This window comes from Nerophis lumbriciformis, linkage group LG25 (assembly GCF_033978685.3).
Source record: "Nerophis lumbriciformis linkage group LG25, RoL_Nlum_v2.1, whole genome shotgun sequence".
Lineage (NCBI taxonomy): Eukaryota > Metazoa > Chordata > Actinopteri > Syngnathiformes > Syngnathidae > Nerophis > Nerophis lumbriciformis.
This window is the reverse complement of record NC_084572.2, coordinates 29232908-29254513: the sequence shown is the minus strand read 5'-3', so window position 1 is coordinate 29254513 and position 21606 is coordinate 29232908. Positions and strand designations below refer to the sequence as shown.

Below are 21606 nucleotides of genomic sequence, written 5' to 3'. Positions count from 1 at the left end.
CAAGACTACCCGAATGTACTCGAATGATTGAAAAAAATAAATGTTTTTAAGGTAAATTATTGGTAAACACAGTTTATGTATAATTTACGTAAAACCGCGAGTAATGAATAAAGTTTTCATTAATTAATATATTCTGTAGACATACCCTCATCCGCTCTCTTTTCCTGAAAGCTGATCTGTCCAGTTTTGGAGTTGATGTCAGCAGGCCAGGGAAGCTAGGGTCGATATTCTTCTCTTGATCATCTTCGGTGGCATAAGGGACGGTGTGAGCCAAGACATCCAGGGGGTTTAGCTCGCTCGTCTGCGGGAACAAACTGCCGCCATTGCTTGCCGTGCTACCGAGGTCCTTTGTCCCTGAATAGCTCACACACTCCGGCAGATTCAATGGGGGTCTGGTGGCAGATTTCTTTGACTTTATCGTTGGAAATGCATCTGCTTTGAGTGTTGCAGGATATCCACACATTCTTGCCATCTCTGTCGTAGCATAGCTTTCGTCGGTAAAGTGTGCGGAACAAACGACTGACCATTTCGTCGGCTTTCCCCACAGCCTCGTATTTTGAACAAATTTCGTCCAATTTCTTGCCACTTTCGCATCTTTGGGCCACTGGTGCAACTTGAATCCGTCCCTGTTCGTGTTGTTACACCCTCCGACAACACACCGACGAAAGTGAGAAAATGGCGGATAGCTTCCCGATGTGACGTCACCTTATGACGTCATCGCTCCGAGAGCGAATAATAGAAAGGCGTTTAATTCGCCAAAATTCACCCATTTAGAGTTCGGAAATCGGTTAAAAAAATGTATGGTCTTTTTTCTGCAACATCAAGGTATATATTGACGCTTACATAGGTCTGGTGATAATGTTCCCCTTTAATACTGTAAGTATTTTACTTAAAACGCACCAGCTGCTTGATGGACCGTTCATCTTAGTCGTAGTTTTCATTAGCAAATTTGAAATCGCCATGTAAAATTGATATTGCTATTAAGTCACATGTCAATAGCAAAGCCAATGTACATTACAATCAAGCTAGCGCATTTTTGAAAAAGTGCATCCTTACTTTACTGACGTTGGAGCGTTCTTTTCAGTCAATTTCTTTGTTGGCATTGAAATTGGAAACTCTACCCGAACGTACTTTCGCTTTCGTGAATCGATGCCCAGTAGGACCGGCGGGTTTCGGTCTGTGCCAAAAAAAGTACCAGATTCAGTACCCATCCCTATCCTGTTCTAATCAATTCTCTTTTTTAACAGCAAAAGGGTCCATAAAACACATTTGTATCAGCCCAAAGATTTGTCCAAATACAGATTTTGTGAGTTCACAAGCTTCTTGGGGGTCGTATGGCTTCCGACGCCATGTTATTAACAATCGTGTGTATAGAGACGTGCGCCGCATAGTGGACAGTAGTGGTGAACAACCCAATTGCTTGGTACCATGAATGGAATCAGACAGCACCCGCAAAGTAACCTGAAACAAAGAGACACAGTGTAAGGATTCTGGTGCCACTTGACACTGGAAAAATGTTTGAACGTCTTACATTTGGGAGCCGATCACGACGCATAGAATGACGGCTAACGAACTGGGACACCGTTGGACCCTGGTGGTGACCGACTGGTTGCACTTCGAACAGTGGACAAGACCGGGCTTATCGCGCAGCTGGCAGAAGGGGATGGCGTGCACGCTCTGTGGCTGAGACACCGCCACCCTTGGTCCGAGGCCGACGTCCCGCCTCTCGCTCACTGAGAGACCGGAAGAGCAAAGACAGGTGAAGACATCAGCAATGAGGGCAACTTCAGAACATACAGTCATTTACTTGGTCAATGTACGTAAATAAGTGGTTCCAGTGTATGTTTGTCCTTGGCTGAGGTCACGTACCAGGTGTCGGCTGATGAACGATGACCTGGGTCGGCGAGGCGGGCAGGGTCAAGACAGGGAAAGGATCGGGTTGCTGGATGACGGCTGAACAGCACAGAGGCACCTCATGAGGACCAGCCACACAAATGGCAACAACGGCACTGCTAAGTTGTGATCTTACTGGTCGCTTCATAAGGGGGAGGAGCCACTGAGGGGCAGGCGTCTTCATAAGAAGGGGGCTCTTGTTCGTTGACGGTGGAAGGGCTCAAAGTAGACGGCTGGATTGTGGCCTCCTCGTACGAAGGAGGGTCCATCAGCGGAGTATTCAAATCTCACAGGAAGCTGCTGAGACTTTTTTTTACTGTAATATCTGCAAGCTTAAGAAACAACATGTTTTGCATGTGGTAAAATATTACATTGCTCCAGAAAAGCAAGGCTTAGAAAATCTATTCATGGTAGGCAGAGACCGTTTAGGTCTCCGTGAGTAGCAGTCACAATTATCAGGTAATGTCCAATTATGCACACACACCCCACACACCCCACGCCTGCACCACTGCTTGATTCCCTTTAGGGGGCATAGACGGTTGAGAAGCCCTTGTACAGCAGCAGCCGGCCCCCATTGCTCCCACTCCCTCCCCTCTGTTGCAAGTTTTGTTGATTCTATGTAACATGTTTATGTGTGCTTTTTTCCCTTGGCCTCAGTCTCGAACCCCTCCCTGGAGTCCAGCCTCTGACTGAATATTTTTTTACTCTCCACCCCCCACCCCACCAAACCCTCCAGCATTTACCTGTTTCTCACCTTTTTTTGTAAGGGGCGCCGGAAGTTGGCAGACCCGTCAGCGATCCTGTTCTGTTTGTCTGATCTTGAATGGGATTGTGCTGACTATCTAAATTTCCCCTCGGGGTTTAATGAAGTACTTCTGATTCTGATTCAGATTCCACGGTTAGTTATGGCGGAACCTGGACGCTAGGAAACACTCAGGAGATGACATCATTACATAATTTCGTTTTGTTTTTTTTAACCTTTTTGACCTACGGCCCAACTTTTCCACTACATAAGAGTCTGGGGTCCACTCAAATAGTAACACCGAATTAGTAATCTTACTCTTGATTTTAATCATATTCAATAAGTATTTCTAACCTACTTATAGTTTACAACCTTGTCAAATGATATGAAAGCATGTGTTCATTAAAAATATTACTATCAAGGTTTAGGTCAGACTGATTACAAAAATAAATACTTATCAAATATACTGTAAAAGAAGGGATTCATAAAAAATTATGAAAAATATATTTAAATACAATTACGTGGTGCTAAAATGAATAAAAATAATAATTAAAAAAGAATAATAAATATTAATATGGTTTTTTTTTAAATATCACCATAGACTCCAAAAACTGATGAAGCATAAATATAAATCATTATTTAAAAATATTAGTTATTTCATAAAATGTACAAACTATGTTAAAAACAAATAATAATCATGATATATATGTGTCTGAAATAAACTGTCAATAAAATGGAAGTGCAAAGGTAAATACAGCTTCACCAATTTAGTCATAATTTTTGCTCTTGAGAAACGTCTCAATGGCTTTAGCAATTAACTTCTTCTGTTTGTTTGATCTTGTCATTACTGCCACAAGTGGAGTAGAAGTGTATTACAACTGAGTATCACTGAGTCATAGATATTTGTTGGCGGACCTATAGGGGGCGCTCGCGGCCCAACAATGGGCCCCGGCCCTATGGTTCCAAGCACTTCAGACCCACGTCACCCTTTTGCCTAGGACTATTTATTGCCTTTTTTTTCTTGTGAGTTCTATTTTGCTAGCTTGTAAACAAGAAAAAAAAACACATCCATCTAAGGTTTACTATAGTTACAAATCCTCATCATAGGGAAAGTCAAGCGTTTGCAATACTAGCATAGCTGCGCTAAAGTGCTAACATTACAGTCACATTATACCGTCAACATCTTCTGGAGATGACTGATGTATATTTTAAGATGTGTAGTAAAGCCTGCTTCACACATATTGTTGTCCATATATATGTGTGTATGAATGTGTGTGTGTGTGTGTGTGTGTGTGTGTGTGTGTGTGTGTGTGTGTGTGTGTGTGTGTGTGTGTGTGTGTATGTGTATATATATATATATATATATATATATATATATATATATATATATATATATATATTGTACATATTCTTGTCAAATAAGCCCGAGTTGGAACCAACCTTGCGAAAGACGTCACACATGATAGCATTTTTGTTAGCTTAGCAAAATAATAATAATAATAATATATTTTATTTGTAAAAATCACTTTACAATGAGCAAACAACCTCAAAGTGCTAGAGTGTATTGAAAAAAATTAAATTAAATTAAATAAAATATAATAAAAAAATAAATACAAATAAAAACTAGAACAGCCTAATTGCTAGAACTAGTATGCATATATCTATTTTTAAAAGAAGGGTTTTTAAGCCTTTTTTAAAAGCATCCACAGTCTGTGGTGCCCTCAGGTGGTCAGGGAGAGCATTCCACAGACTGGGAGCGGCGGAGAAGAAAGCCCGATCTCCCATAGTTCGTAGCTTTGTCCTCGGAGGTTGGAGGAGGTTAGCCTGTCCGAAGCGGAGGTGTCGTGTGGAGGATTTGGGGGTGAGTAGTTCTTTGAGGTAGAGGGGGGCATTTCCATGGAGGCACTGGTGGGTTAGTAGGGAGACTTTGTATTCAATCCAAAAAGGCTAACACTACTTTCATATTTTGACCGCACCTATTAGCCTATTTGCTAAAGGAAAACCAAATACAACTCAAAACTCCCACGCCTGTTGCTGACGGACGCCTAGTTGTCACAGTGCCTTTTTATTTTAAGATATGTCGCGAAGCCTGCTTTTATTTTTTCGGGGCTACACACAGGGCTAATATATATATATATATATATATATATATATGTATGTGTGGGAAAAAAATCACAAGACTATTTCATCTCTACAGGCCTGTTTCATGAGGGGGGTACCCTCAATCGTCAGGAGATATATATATATATATATATATATATGACGGCTTTGTATCATGACTGTGAGAGTTTTCATTCATAAGGTGATGAAAACCTGCAACTTCAAAAGCAGTCCAACAGAAAAATGACAGGTTTTGGACATTTTGTTGCAAATAGTCAAGCTACTAAGAAGGAAATCATGATCCTCCATGAGCCGCGGTATTCTAAAACTGCAACTGCAAAATGGACAGTGAGGAAGGACAATCCGTCAATCCGGGTGCCCATTACGTCGCTCGCGAGCTACCGGTCGATCGCAGAGGGTGTGTCAGTCGATCACCAGCCAGGCATTAAAAAAAAATAGATCTAAAAATGATCAATCATCAATCTTCACTAAGACGTCAATTTTTTTGTGAGATGAAGCTGGCTGCTGCGAGATTATTAAAAGAAACACTTTTTATTTCAACAGACCCTCGCGCCCCTGCTGTCAAAACTCTAAAGACCGACTATGAATTACCATGAATTGATTAACGTGGACCCCGACTTAAACAAGTTGAAAAACTTATTCGGGTCTTACCATTCAGTGGTCAATTGAATTGTACGGAATATGTACTGTACTGTGCAATCTACTAATAAAAGTTTCAATCAATCAATCAATCAGACCTCACAGTTCCTGTCTTCACAATAAAAGCGCTGCTCTATCCTGCCTGCGCCAACAAAATAAGAGTCTCTCAAAGCTAGCGTGGATGAATCCGGACCTACTAGCTGCCATAAAAGACAGAGACAGAAAATACTCCGAATACCAAAAGTGTAAAACAGAAGTAGATAAACAACCCAATAATAACAACCTCAAATCACTCCTTTCAACTCTCAAAAAGCAATGCAATAAATTAAGAAATAAGTCAACTAACCTGACTAAATCCTTAAAAAAAAAATTAAATTAACGACAAAATAGAGGAAAACACAAATAAGCCACGTGAGCTCTGGAAAATCCTCAACAACCAGCTTCCTGGTTGCAGCCAAAAACTTAAAACCAGACTCACCAACATCAGCATCAAGGAAGGTGACTCCCTCATTACAGACAAAATGGAGGTAGCAAGCAGACTTAACGCCTTTTTCACCAGAATAGCCGCAACTCTTGTCAACAAGCTGTCCCACCACTCTGGTTGCTCTGGTGTAGAACACATTAAAGCCTTCTACAGAAAGCTAGGAGTATCCAACAATGATTTCAAATTAGAAATGGTCACAGCTGATGAGGTGCTTAAAAAATTGAGCGCGCTCCACCCAAACAAGGCCACCGGCCTTGACAATATCCCCTCCAGATTCCTCAGGGACTCTGCCTCCACCATTGCCCCAATCATCACGCACATAATAAACCTCTCAATTTCACAAGGCCAAGTACCAAAATATTTTAAGATAGCAAGAGTAACTCCCCTCTTTAAAAAAGGAAGCAAATTGGAACCTGGCAACTTCCGACCTGTTTCTATTCTCAGTTCCATTTCGAAAGTAATGGAGAAAATAGTTTATGAACAGGTCGATGGTTACCTTGCCACTAATAAACTCATGTACCAATTCCAATCCGGCTTCAGAACTAACCACTCCACTGACACATGCCTTCTCTATCTGACCGACCACATCAAACATGAGGTGGACGCGGGCAAATACTGCGGCATGGTCATGCTGGACCTTCAGAAGGCCTTTGACACCGTTAACCACGCTATACTGTTGGATAAGCTCAGAGCAATCGGATTTGACAAAACCTCATTGAGCTGGATGCAATCTTACTTGGAGGGGAGGGAACAGGTGGTAGAGGTGAACAGCACCGTGTCCCCCCCCCCTCCTCTCAGTGATCTGTGGAGTCCCCCAAGGCAGTGTATTGGGGCCTTTACTGTTCCTAATATACATAAACGACTTGTCATCGGCATGCGACTGTGAATTGTTCTTGTTTGCGGATGACTCGGCCCTGCTGGTATCAGACAAGGACAAGTCACAGGTGGAGAAAATCCTCAGTGCTGAACTCTGTAGAACTTGGGTAAAACAGAATCCATCCTGTTTGGGTCCCACATCAACCTTAAGAAAGTCAGTGACTTCACTATAAAAGTGGGTGACATTGTTATCACCAGGAAAGATGAGGTCACCTACCTAGGTTCCATTCTAGAGGCTAATCTTTCCTGTGATAAAATGGCAACCAAGGTAATCAAAAAGGTCAACCAACGAACGAGATTTCTCTATAGAATCTCCTCTCTGGTCAACAAAAGCACCATGAAGATTCTAGCGGGAACTCTCGTCCAACCCTTTTTCGATTACGCATGCACCTCCTGGTACCCTAGCACCTCCAAAATCCTCAAATCTAAACTCCAAACATCCCAGAACAAGCTAGTCAGATTACTTCTAGACCTCCACCCCAGATCACACCTCACTCCTACCCACTTCTCCAAAGTGGGCTGGCTCAGGGTGGAGGACAGAGTAAAACAACTTGCACTGAGCCTAGTCCAGCGTTTCTCAAAGTGTGGGGCGCGCCCCACTGTTGGGGAATAGAGACATGACAGGTGAGGCGCGAGGAACGGGAGGGGATTTCACTTTAATTTTTTTTTTTTTTTTTTTTTTTTAGATTTTTTTTTTTTTTTACTATGCTTTCATTTTCTATACACACTGTAAATCACTTTGTGATTCTGTCTGTGAAATCCGCTTTATAAATAAATGTCAATTACTTATTTTTCCTGTAGGCTTTACATTTCTAGGTAGGAGCAAAAGTTTGACAGACATAGCAACAGTAACTAATGGGGGCGGGGCTAAGCGGAACAAACTTGACGAGACAAGCGCAGCAAAATGAAAAGCTGTCCCACTGTCAAACGACACAGTTGCGAGACGTATATGCGACATTGCAAGTGATCTTGAGGAACAACTCGGAGACAAATGAAAATAAAGTCGTTTTGCTTTACAAGTGGACGAAGCTACTGACAGCAATAAAGACTGCCTGTTCATCGCATACGTCCGCTTTGTGAATGGCGAGTCACTGTGCGAGGATTTGCTGTTTTGCAAATACATCAAAAATAGAGCCTCTGCTGATGAGCTGTTCAAGATAATGGACAGTTTCCTCAAAGAACACGACCTTAAATGGGAAAACTGTGTGGGCTTTTGCTCTGATGGCGCAATGACCATGGCAGGGTCAAGAAACAAGCTGCAGGCTCTAATAAAGAGGGTTGCGCCAAATGCGCATTGGACACACTGTGTCATTCACCGGGAAGAACTCGCGTCAAGGCAGCTCAGCCCCGAACTCAATGAGGTTTTAACAGATGTGAGCGCGATAAATTTGATCAAAACACGACCACTGAAAGCGCGACTATTCTCTGCACTGTGTGAGGAAATGGGAGCTGATCATACAGCCGTGCTGTTTCACCATACTTGCCAACCTTGAGACCTCCGATTTCGGGAGGTGGTGGTGGGGGGCGCGGTTGGGGGTGGGGGCGTGGTTAAGAGGGGAGGAGTATATTTACAGCTAGAATTCACCAAGTCAAGTATTTCACACACACACACACACACATATATATATATATATATATATATATATATATATATATATATATATATATATATATATATATATATATATATATATATATATATAAAAGAAATACTTGACTTTCAGTGAATTCTAGCTATATATATATATATATATATATATATATATATATATATATATATATATATATATATATATATATATATATAAATAAGAGAAATACTTGAATTTCAGTGTTCATTTATTTACACATATACACACACATAACACTCATCTACTCATTGTTGAGTTAAGGGTTGAATTGTCCATCCTTGTTCTATTCTCTGTCATTATTTTTCTAACCATGCTGAACACCCTCTCTGATGATGCATTCTGCTTCGTCTCCTTGTTGTGTGCGCAGTTGTGCACTGCACTCTCTAAAAGCCCTAGATGTTAATGTCACATATGCATGTACATTAGATGGCAGTATTGCCCTGTTTAAGAGTGTCACAACATTGCTGTTTACGGCAGACGAACTGCTCTACGGTAGACGAAAACGTGACTGCTGTTGTTGTGTGTTGTTGCCATGCTGGGAGGACGTTAATGAAACTGCCTAACAATAAACCCACATAAGAAACCAAGAACTCGCCCTCGATCATTTTACAGTTATAACGTGATTGGGCAGGCACGCTGTTTATATTGTGGGAAAGCGGACGTGAAAACATGCTGTCGACACGTCACTCAGGTACGCCTGAATTTCGGGAGATTTTCGGGAGAAAATATGTCCCGGGAGGTTTTCGGGAGAAGCGCTGAATTTCGGGAGTCTACCGGAAAATCCGGGAGGGTTGGCAAGTATGTGTTTCACAGTGAAGCAAGGTGGCTCTCCCGGGGCAAAGTGCTGTCACTTGCCCTGTCTTCCCAAATGCATAGCTCCTCCTTTTTTTTGCAAAGATTGCAAAGTGGCACTTTTATTTTATTTATTTTGAACTTGATGCAAGTTATATGATTTATTATTGAACTTGATGCAAGTTATAACACTTTTATTTGATTTATTATTGAACTTAATGCAAGTTATAACACTTTTTTTGATTTATTATTGAACTTGATGCAAGTTATAACACTTTTGTTTTATTTATTATTGAACTTGATGCAAGTTATTTTATTTATTATTGAACTTGATGCAAGTTATACCAGGCAGCACGGTGGCAGAGGGGTTAGTGCATCTGCCTCACAATACGAAGGTCCTGAGTAGTCTTGGGTTCAATCCCGGGCTCGGGATCTTTCTGCGTGGAGTTTGTATGTTCTCCCCGTGACTGCGTGGGTTCCCTCCGGGTACTCCGGCTTCCTCCCACCTCCAAAGACATGCACCTGGGGATAGGTTGATTGGCAACACTAAATTGGCCCTAGTGTGTGGATGTGAGTGTGAATGTTGTCTGTCTATCTGTGTTGGCCCTGCGATGAGGTGGCGACTTGTCCAGGGTGTACACCGCCTTCCGCCCGATTGTAGCTGAGATAGGCTCCAGCGCCCCCCGCGACCACAAAGGGAATAAGCGGTAGAAAATGGATGGATGGGCAAGTAATACCACAGCTGCACAGTTATTTTATTTATTATTGAACTTGATGTTATTTTATGTTATTGAGTTCGAATGTATACAACTTGATGTTACTTGATGTTCAATAAATTTGAAAATGTTAAGCTTGGCGTTAGCGTTCTGTTGGGGTGATGGGGGCAGGTGGGGCTTGAAAACTCGCCCTTGTCCAAAGTGGGGGATGACAAAAAAAGTTTGAGAACCACTGGCCTAGTCTATAAAATCCGCTACACCTCCCTGATACCGAAGTACATGTCAAACTACTTCCTTAACGTAAATGACCGTCATAACCACAACACCAGGGGGAGCTCCACTAACCACTTTAAACCCAGATTCCGATCTAACAAAGGTCTTAACTCATTCTCTTTCTATGCCACATCAATGTGGAATGCGCTCACAACAGGTGTAAAAGAAAGGGCATCTCTAGCCTCCTTCAAAACCGCAATAAAAGTACACCTCCAGGCAACTTCAACCCTAAACTAACACCCTCCCCGGATTGTTAATAATCAATTGTTTACATTTGATTATTAACAAATGTATGTAATCTGTGAAATACATACATTTTAACATGTAACATGCCTTATAAAAAGAAACACTTTTAGATTAAAAAAAATGGTTTATAAAAACAATAGAATGCAGTCCAAACAACTTGAAGGACTGTAATAATAATGTACAATATTTACCTTGGGGAGTGGCCTTATAGGGTATTTACTTCCAGTTGCTTCTTAGTCAAAGACACCATCAGCAGCTTCTCCATATTTTCATGACCGTTTAGATATTATTTTAACGTCCTTGGCGGGCGTTTTTGACTCATCCTGCTTCAGTATGTTGCAGACGAGCAGTGCGCCGCTCCAACTGCTTCACCAAGTTAGCTCGCTACACGCTCGTTCATATTTCTGACCATTTCTTTCTTTAATTCAATGAATATCATCCACTTTTTCTCAGCACTGTCCTTCACGCTCACTCACTTCCTTCCTATGGTTGGAAAAACAAAGTTATGTCCACCTCGAGCTATAAGCTAATGCTAGCGAGTAAAACTGGACGTTTTGATCGGATCTTACAGGGTTCACTGTCGCATTTGCTATGCCAACTGTCTCGTAACTCCAACTTTTGCTTGCAATTTAAAGCATAACAATTATCTGAGAGACCGCTCATATTCTGAAAAACTCATAAGCTGATGCACTGCTTAGACAAAAACCGAATACGTTTTTTCCATAAGAAATAATACAAATCCAATCCATTGTAAAATATCAAAAGAAAACACATTTTAGTTTTAAGTGCCGAAAACATATGAATTAGAATTACAAATGAATGAACAGCAACATTTCAATCAAGTTTCTTACCTTCTTTATCAAATTGCTGGCACTCACAACTTTTTTGGGCCCTATGATGCATTTTCTGTAGTTGTACTCAATTTAAAAAAATGTACAGAAATTGAATAACCAAAAAGTTGATGATACAAAAAGTGGTATAAAACGTAAAACCCAAGATACATCTGTACATCAATCACTGTGGAAACAGACACTTGTTTTGGCATTTATGATATTTGGAAACTCCTCAAGTGTAATGTTAAATATATTTTTTACATAATCAAATATGATTAAAAGATTTGCTTAATTTTTTTACCCGCTGTCGTTCTCGCTGATCTTTTGTTGTTGTTGATTGTTTTGTTAAACTAAACTCAAATGATCAAATTGTGTTACAAATTGAGAACAGGAAGTGGGAAAAAAACATCTTAGTAATTGCTATGAAGTGGAAAAAATAGGTTTAAATACCCAGGAGGCACAAGACATTGATACAACGTTGATTATACATACATGTCCTTTAAAACTACTTTGAAACAATGTTGCAAAATAGTTGCATTTGTAAATTGAGACAACGTTGTTGGTTGGGAAATGACCAAAATTCAGTGGTCAAATCAACGTCACAACCTGACATAATAGCACACAAGCTCCACATAAGCGTTTTTAATTGAACAGTATTGCATTGTAAAACAGTACATTTGTCGAAATAAACAAGCATCAGTTGCATTTTACTTACACATACAAAGTCTCAAAGGCATGTTAGAAAGTATCCAGCAACAAAAGTGTCCGCATACATCGCCACTTCAACTCAAAGACAGCATAAGTCCATTCCAGACGGTTAATAATAAATAGGTTTTATGTTGTTCCAAAGACATGCACCTGGGGATAAGTTGATTGGCAACACTAAAATATATGTAAATTTAGAACATAAAACATATATCAATAAATGAATAAAAACATAACATTGGGAGATTAATAGTAGTTTAAATTACATAAAAAAACCCAGAATAAAAAACCTAAGAAGAGTTTAACATGATTAGTAAAAAGCCTGGTTAAAAACGTGTTTTTCTGCTGATAACAATTGTGATTGAAAATCAAAAATCCAAACAATTTAGTGATTTTGAATATTTTAAAGTAAAATGTATCGGTGTCAGTATTAGTCAATACTGCCCAGGTAACCACATGGTATTGGCTCGACACCCACATTTGAGGTATGACCCACTACTAGTTCACTTCCCAAAAAGGAAGGTGATTTTTATGGATCCTTTTTCACATCATATCGTCAATATCTCCTTCCATAAACAAATCATAAAATACACAGCTACACTACAGGGGTGTTTAACTCATTTTAGCTCAGGAGGAAAATCTGTGAAAACAAAATCATGGCATTAAAACTAAAAAATAAAGACAACTTCAGACTGTTTTCTTTGTCTTACTTTGGCCAAAAATAGAACAAAATACATTCGGAAAATATTACAATAAAAATATAGAAAAAAATACCGGCAGCGGTAAAGTTTAGATCTATGAAGGAAAGAAGAAATTGAATGAATGTTTATAACTGAATACATTTACATATGCATACAAATGTGTTTTCTTTTGTATTTTTTTTTTTTTAATGAATTAACGCTTATGACAACCTTTTTTCCAAAAGACAATATAGAACGTGAGATATAACAGGATAATGCATACATTTATCATTTGTGTTCAAAATGCTGGTGGGACCTCAAAAATGTGGGACCCCATTTTTATGACTTGATGGGGTCCCTGGGACCCCATTTTGAAAATTCCTAGCGCCAACACTGATGGAGTATTGGTGCGTGCAACACAGCAGCAGGTGGCTGTGGCCTGCGGGCCAGTTTTAATACCATAGAGGCCATAGATAATTCATCCAGCCCGCGGGCCTTGACTTTGACACATAGGAGCTACAGTAACACATGTGATGATATCAGCGGATCTCATTCGCACATAAAACCTGATCAGAACACCTTCAGAGAGGAAAAAGAGCCTTTTGAGGTGCTTGGTAATGCAAATTAGAAATGGCGAGCGATGAAAAGGCATCAAGGGCGATCGCCCAGGATGACAGAGGAAACAAAACGGTAATTAATAAGTAATTGAATTGTCTATCCCCGACCAAACAACACACATTTGAAGTTTCTACATACAAGAACATTTTCTGGTGTATTTTTAGGGAATGTTTTCTAGCACAAGGGTTTTCAAGGCCAAGGACCCCCAAATTGATGGGAGAGATGTAGCGCGGACCCCCTACTTATACATCCTGTACAAAGTTGGGATTGAGTTTTAAATTAAACTTGTCCGAAAAGGTATATTTAACTTCCTTAAATGCACAAACCATCAAAAGGAGTGTAATTAAATTAATAAATTGTATTACTTAAAATAATAATATTTTATTATCCAATATATTATCTATTAATATTTATGTTTACTATGGCTGTTATGAAGAATTAATGTGTTAAATGTTACTCGAAATATTGCTTTAATGGCAATATAGGTTTTTATGATGGTGACAAGTGAGAGTACAAATGCTTCGTTCTACTTCTTTTTCGGACATGTTGAATGACTTATCTGTCAAACTGAAATGTACTCCAATGTAACCTTGAATGCATTTTGTAAGTAAACTAATAAACCCTGGAATAGACTATTATTTCCTCGGGGGGAAAAAACTCTACAGAAAAACTACAGAAATATGCACACATTGGAGGTTCTTGAATCTGGCTGCTCAATATGGTTACAGCAAAAATAACAGTATAAAAAATAGTGGCAATTTTAGCGTTGTTATGAAAGGACTCATCTCCTACAGTGCTTAACTTATTTTTACACTTGTATGCTATGTAAAGAAGCTACATTTACTGCCTGTCTAGATAATAAATAACATCTAAATATGTGAGTGTGAATGTTGTCTGTCTATCTGTGTTGGCCCTGCGATGAGGTGGCGACTTGTCCAGGGTGTACCCCGCCTTCCGCCAGATTGTAGCTGAGATAGGCTCCAGCACCTACCGCGACCCCAAAGGGAATAAGCGGTAGAAAATGGATGGATGGATGGCATTCGCAAAAAATGTGGTGCCAACACACACACACACACAAAAACGAGTTAGACACAAACAATTAATTACAATTCATTTACAATGAATCGAGAAAATATTAAATAGATTAATCGAGGCGAGAAATAATTGTGAGGTGCCGCTCTAATTAAAAGTCTTACCTTGGATTAAAGAGAAGCTGATTGACAGTAAAAAAAAAAAGCAGCTGGAACGTCGCTGGCAATAAAAACGACTGTCACATCACATCACAGCCTGTCCAACCTGTTTTTTATACTGTGCGGAATTTGGCAACATTTTGCTTCCCACACACACACACACACACACACACACGCATACACACGCACACGCACACACACGCACACACACGCACACACACGCACACACACACACACACACACACACACACACACACACTCACACACAAGTATGGCGTTAGTGATGGTCACTTGTAAGCAACATTCTTACGTGTTGACTTTTTGTTATTGTTTTGGTTTACAAACAACTGGGGAAACATCAAAAGATGTGTGGCAGGTGTGGCAGGGCACTGACCAATCAGGATTTACCTAGAGCAGAAATTAAAATTTAAATAAAAAGTACATTTTCTTGTTTGACTGAAGTTTAGTGGTTGTTTTTGTGTATATTTGTAGATGATGTAACAGTACTCAACAATTTAATTTTTTGTTGTTGTTTAAGAGCGAGGCTTTAAAATGTTTTTGGTAACTTAAGTGGAAAGGGATTCGGTGGCGCTATCTGCAGGAGGAAAAAAAGTGCTGCAGCTATGAATCCATCAGAGGGCGCTGTCTTGCAAGTCAGTTCACTCAAAATTCGCTAGCAGAGCAAGGCCTTGTTTCAAGGCACAATATTGTACCGTGATACAACTTTTTCACTCCAGATATGATACCGATATTGGAGCCTTGAGTAATGGTCGATACCGATATTGAGCCGTTATCTGCAGGAATCCTACATACTTTTATTATATTGTAGTGTGACATGTTCGAAAAGGTTTGATCACGTGAAATTAGTCCATCAGAGAGCAAGTTGTTCGCTTGAAAAACACACACCTATTTATTATTAGCCGCCCGGAATGGACTTATGCTGTCTTTAAATTGAAGTGGATGGGTAATTGGTTTTGGCAACACCTAAAGGCCACAGTCATTCATAAAGTTAAGAGGGAACTGCACGTTTTTGGGATTTTACCTATCATTCACAAAAATACAATAACTATTTTTTAATGCATTTTAATTTGGATATCAGTGGTTCTTAACCTGGGTTTGATCGAACACTAGGGGTTTGGTGAGTCGGGCTCAGGGGTTTGGCGGAGGTCAAGACACACCCGATTCATCGTGTAAATAAAAACTTCTCCCTATCGGCGTATTACGGATACGGCAACAGCAGAAGTCAGACTGATTTGCAGGTGTGTAATTTGTTGTGAGTTTATGCACTGTGTTGGTTTTGTTCTTTGAACAAGGTGATGTTCATGCACGGTTCATTTTGTGCACCAGTAAAAAAACATGGTAACACTTTAGTATGGGGAACATATTCACCGTTAATTAGTTGCTTATTAACATGCAAATTAGTAACATATTGGCTCTTAACTAGTCATTATTAAGTACTTATTAATGCCTTATACAGCATGGCCTTATTATAAAGTTAAAGTTAAAGTACCAATGATTGTCACACACACACTAGGTGTGGCGAGATTATTCTCTGCATTTGACCCATCACCCTTGAGCACCCCCTGGGAGGTGAGGGGAGCAGTGGGCCAAGCAGGGAGGTAATGGGTCCCATTTTTATAGTCTTTGGTATGACTCGGCCGGGGTTTGAACTCACAGCCTACCGATCTCAGGGCGGACCCTCTAACCACTAGGCCACTGAGTAGGTGATAACCCTAACCCTGCCCGGTCCCTCTAACCATAACCAAATAACTCTAAATTAAGTCTTTGTTACTTAGAATTAGAGATGTCCGATAATAATCGGCAGGCCGATATTATTGGACGATAAATGCGTTAAAATGTAATATCGGAAATTATCGGTTATCAGTATCATTTTTTTAATTTTTATTAAATCAACATAAAAAACACAAAATCTCTTTAGCGCCGCCCTAGTGGCTCTCTGGAGCTTTTTCAGATGAGGGGAAAACAATCTATTTTTTGATTTAATATGGTTTTTGTAGGAGGACAAACATGACACAAGCCTCCCTAATTGTTATAAAGCACACTATTTATATTAAACATGCTTCACTGATTCGAGTATTTGGCGAGCCCCGTTTTGTCCTACTAATTTCGGCGGTCCTTGAACTCACCGTAGTTTGTTTACATGTATAACTTTCTAGGACGTGTTTTATGCCACTTCTTTTTCTGTCTCATTTTGTCCACTAAACTTTTAAGGTTGTGCATGAAAGGTGAGTTTTGTTGATGTTATTGACTTGTTGGAGTGCTAATCAGACATATTTGGTCACTGCATGACTGCAAGCTAATCGATGCTAACATGCTATTTAGGCTAGCTGTATGTACATATTGCATTATTATGCCTCATCTGTAGCTATATTTGAGGTCATTTAGTTTCCTTTAAGTCCTCTTAATTCAATTTATATCTCATGACCATACTTGCCAACCTTGAGACCTCCGATTTCGGGAGGTGGGGGGTGGAGGCGTGGTGGGGGGGGTGGGGCGGGGCGTGGTTGGGGGCGTGGTTAAGAGGGGAGGCGTATATTGACAGCTAGAATTCACCAAGTCAAGTATTTCATACACATATATATCCATCCATCCATCCATCTTCTTCCGCTTATCCGAGGTCGGGTCGCGGGGGCAGCAGCTTAAGCAGGGAAGCCCAGACTTCCCTCTCCCCAGCCACTTCGTCATATATATATATATATATATATATATATATATATATATATATATATATATATATATATATATATATATATATATATATATATATATATATATAGATATCTACATCCTGAAAATATGCAAACAAAGCTGTGTTTAGATAATTAATACTTCAAACTTGCATAAATAAATATTAAGGAATATAACATAACTTGGCTTCTGAGAGTTTCAAAATGTAATGAATAAAATGCTAAAGTTGTTGTTAAACAAGCAATTATTTTAATAATTAAATATGGTCATTTTAAATGAATTATTATGATAATTTAAAATCAATTATTTGAAATATGTTTATTTTAATGTATAATTCTATGGCTGGATGTAATAAGGAGTCACGAAAAAATACAAATAAAAATACAATTAATTTGGATGTTTTTAGCAAAATATAGTAAAAATTTATTTAGTTTTTTTTTTTTTAAATTAATAAATGTATTTAATTAATACAATTTATCTCTAGTCTGGATGATTTAGTTCTTGTCACCCTGTTGTCCTCCCGTCATGAAAAAAGGCTGTCCTCACTCAGGTCCGCATGGAGCTGGAGGGGGCGTGGCTTCCAGCTCCGGCTGAAAATCGGGAGATTTTCGGGAGAATATTTGTCCCGGGAGCTTTTCGGGAGAGGCGCTGAATTTCGGGAGTCTCCCGGAAAATTTGGGAGGATTGGCAAGTATGCTCATGACACACTATCTGTATGTAATATGGCTTTTCATTTTTTGCGGCTCCAGACAGATTTTTTTTGTATTTTTGGTCCAATATGGCACTTTCAACATTTTGGGTTGCCGACCCCTGCCCTAGTGTCCAAAAAACTCTAAATTAAGTCTTTGTTACTTAGAATATGTTCCCCATACTAAAGTGTTACCAAAAACATATAAGTTTGTCTTGAATTTGAAAAAAAACATTTTATTTTTCACTAAAGAATGGTTGGGTGAATGCGCATATGAAACTGGTGGGGTTCGGTACCTCCAACAAGGTTAAGAACCACTGATATAAATGTATATAAGTACGAGGTGGCTAACAATGAAGCTAACGGGAGTACTCTATTGCACTCATAAAGCCCTTTAGAAATAAAAAACATCCGAAAACCGCCAACAATACTCCGTTTACATCTCCTGACCTGAATATCAAGCTGATCTCGCGTGCTTGACGACCTCTTGAACCTCTTTCCATGATGGTTATTCTGTGCTGAGGGAGGATGTTGGTGGACTGATGGTACCAAGCCCGTGATTTTCTGGTAGGGCATCGTTTCTTGAAGGGTCACTGAATGTCTCTTCAACAAACTCCTCCTTTGAACTTGTTAGAGTCCCTGACCTAGCCTCTCCCAAAAGTGACTTGGTGAAGCAAAAGGGGTCTTTTATGAACTGGGCTCGTGCAGCTTCCTGCCTTTTCCGCCTTTGCTTTTACCCTTTACTGCTCGCGGAGGCTAGCTGTCAGTTCTTTAATTCTGTCAGGTTTGTCACTGACAGTTTAGTTATATTTTGAGTTTTTCCTCTGTTTGTCTTTATTTCCTGTCGGCGCTCTTATTTTGGTTATTTCCTACTTGTCTCCCTGAGTGCTGTGACCCCTCAGCTGTGGCTGATTGGCAGCTGGCCACACCTGGTGTCAATCAGCCAGCTGCTATTTAAACCTGCCTTCTCCTCCAGTCAGTGCTGGATTATTGTCATTCCTACTTGTCGATGCCAGTGTAGCTGTAAGCGGTAACGGTAAGCTATTTATTGTAGATGTTTGTAGCTTGCTGTCTTTTTGTTCCTCGTCTTCCAGTTCCTGTTTTCCTGGCATCCTGTTTCCTGGTCTTAGTTCCTGGTTTGTGTTTTTTCCTTTATTTTATGAACATTAAATCATGTTTTCCCGCACAATGCCTTCCGCCTTCTCTGCATCTTGGGGTTCGTCACCTACAAACTCTGACAAATTCCTTTTTCTTCCGTGCTTGCCAATTTGAATTGCTTTCTCAGGGTTTTAATCTCCTTCCGAAGTTGTTTGATATTTCTTTCTCTTCTGTTTTCCTGCTTTTCTTGTCTGGCTTTGTTCTCTCTCCATGGCACTGTTCCAAACCGTTCTTTTGCCAAGTTGTAGGTGATGGCTGTGAGTGAATCCACCTTCCTTTCTACTGAACCTGCTTGAACCATTTCAAGCACCATGTCCAGATCTTCATAGAGCATGGACCACTCCTTGGTCTCACTCATCTTAGGCCACTTGATTATTTCCTTCGTTTTCTGGGATGCCATTTGAGGTTGTCCTTGTGTGGTTTTGGGGGATTGCAGGCACTGAGAGATCTCTAGGACTATGGTTTGCTTCCTGCCGAGGGTTCTCCTGGACAAAAGGTCATCAGGTGGTCCCCAATGTTCACCGAGTGTTTCGACTAATTAGGAGCCTTCGTTTGTTTACTTACTACTAAAAGACAAGTTGTCTAGTATGTTTACTATTTTATATAAGGACTTAAACTGCAATAAGAAACATATGTTTAATGTACCCTAAGATTTTTTTATTCAAATAAAGCCAATAATGCAATTTTTTGTGGTCCCTTTTTATTTAGAAAAGTACCAAAATTATTTTAGTACCGGTACCAAAATATTGGTATCGTTACACCACTAGAATGAACACAGGATTGCTTATCATCGCTTGTGACTTGCATTACTTTGAATGGAATTTTCCACGCCAGCATTTCAGATTTAAGTGGTGCTAATTACGCAATTTGGATCGGATACAAACAGAACTCATTATGATGTGACAGCTTGTCATCCTGCACACATGACATATTTCCTTCAAATTAGTATTTTCGTACGCCATCTTGGTTGCCGTATGGTCAAACTTTGTGCGTATCATGTTTGCCCGCGTATCATGCGTCTGTAACCAAGTCTTTATACTTTTTTTTTTATTGAATGCGTCTGTAAAATAACCCACCACGGGGCCAAAGAAAGTTGTGAGTGCCAGCACTTTGATAAAGACGGCTTCAATACAAGTAATGTTGAACGTTTTTTTTATACATTTCATTAGAGATGTCCGATATCGGCCAATAAATGCGTTAAAATGTAATATCGGAAATTATCGGTATCGTTTTTTTTATTTTTTTATTAAATCAACATAAAAAACACAAGATATACTTACAATTAGTGCACCAACCCAAAAAACCTCCCTCCCCCATTTACACTCATTCACACAAAAGGGTTGTTTCTTTCTGTTATTAATATTCTGGTTCCTACATTATATATCAATACAGTCTGCAAGGGATACAGTCCGTAAGCGCACATGATTGTGCGTGCTGCTGGTCCACTAATAGTACTAACCTTTAACAGTTAATTTGACTAATTTTCATTAATTACTAGTTTCTATGTACCGTAACTGTTTTTATATTGTTTTACTTTCTTTTTTTATTCAAGAAAATGTTTTTAATTTGTTTCTTATTTTATAAATTTAAAAAAAAAAGGTACCTTATCTTCACCATACCTGGTTGTCCAAATTAGGCATAATGTGTTAATTTCACGACTGCATATATCGGTTGATTTCGGTATCTGTTGATATCGGTAATTAAAGAGTTGGACAATATCGGAAAAGCCATTATCGGACATCCCTACATTTCATTCATTGTTTGTATTTATTAAATTTTTTCTGCATGTAAAAATATAATTATTCTTTATAAAATGTGTTTTGTGTTCATAATTTTGGATTATTTGGATTTACATTCCATGGGGGAAAAAATGCCTAATTTTTTTTTTAATGATTCAGTCTTTCTCAGACTTTTTGGAATGGATTACTTTAAATTAGATTTTTTTATTTTTTTTAACATAAAATTTTTGAAAATCTAGTGTTAAAAATCATGTATTTGTCAACTGGAATAAAATGTGACGCATGTACAAACCAGAAGTAAAACCAAATTGTATTTGGGTCTGATCCAGTTTGTGGGATTTGAAGCTAAACTATGTTACTGGATATTTAAAAAATGGCCAAATTAGGAGCTGACGATAAAACGATATCTATATGTATCGCCATAGACACATACCGTATTTTTCGGAGTATAAGTCGCACCGGAGTATAAGTCGCACCTGCCGAAAATGCATAATAAAGAAGGAAAAAAACATATATAAATCGCACTGGAGCCTGGCCAAACTATGAAAAAAAAAAACTGCGACTTATAGTCCGAAAAATACGGTAATCAAAAAATGCGTTTGTCTTCGTGGGAAGAAACCGGAAGTTGCGAAACAAGGTTGGTTGCATGAACAAAGACACTCGTTCTCTGGTAAGCGAACAACGCAGGAAGTGATCACTGATCAGTGGGAGTGACATGCTAACAGCAAATTAGATAACAGTATCTACTATCACGTTTGGTTGCACCATCTTGCTATCAGAGAGCTCAGAAATTGTGGACAAAAGAGGAAAAGTCATATGTCAGTTTTTTAATTTAAAGGGACCAATGTGGTCTGTAAACAATGCAAGGCGCTC

General features: G+C 39.3%; 1 protein-coding gene across 1 annotated transcript; it reads right to left on the bottom strand.

The window, feature by feature from the left end:
* Positions 1-235: 235 nt before the first annotated feature.
* LOC133622029 (lipopolysaccharide-induced tumor necrosis factor-alpha factor homolog) lies at positions 236-14505 on the bottom strand. The gene is made up of 5 exons (XM_061984557.2): positions 14446-14505; positions 2030-2225; positions 1870-1953; positions 1532-1733; positions 236-1461 (listed from the first exon to the last, which is right to left on the bottom strand). The coding sequence occupies exons 2-5, from the start codon at positions 2160-2162 to the stop codon at positions 1356-1358; spliced, it is 525 nt and encodes a 174-aa protein (XP_061840541.1). The 5' UTR covers positions 2163-2225; positions 14446-14505; the 3' UTR covers positions 236-1355.
* Between the last annotated feature and the right edge of the window lie 7101 nt (positions 14506-21606).

Bases quoted from the DNA above. Each gene is read 5' to 3' on its own strand.
- LOC133622029 (XM_061984557.2), bottom strand. From the start codon at position 2,162: ATGGACCCTCCTTCGTACGAGGAGGCCACAATCCAGCCGTCTACTTTG. The intron at 1,954-2,029 runs GTAAGATCACAA...TGTGCTGTTCAG, and splicing joins TCCCCCTTATGAAGCGACCA to CCGTCATCCAGCAACCCGAT. The intron at 1,734-1,869 runs GTACGTGACCTC...CCGGTCTCTCAG, and splicing joins CGTTCATCAGCCGACACCTG to TGAGCGAGAGGCGGGACGTC.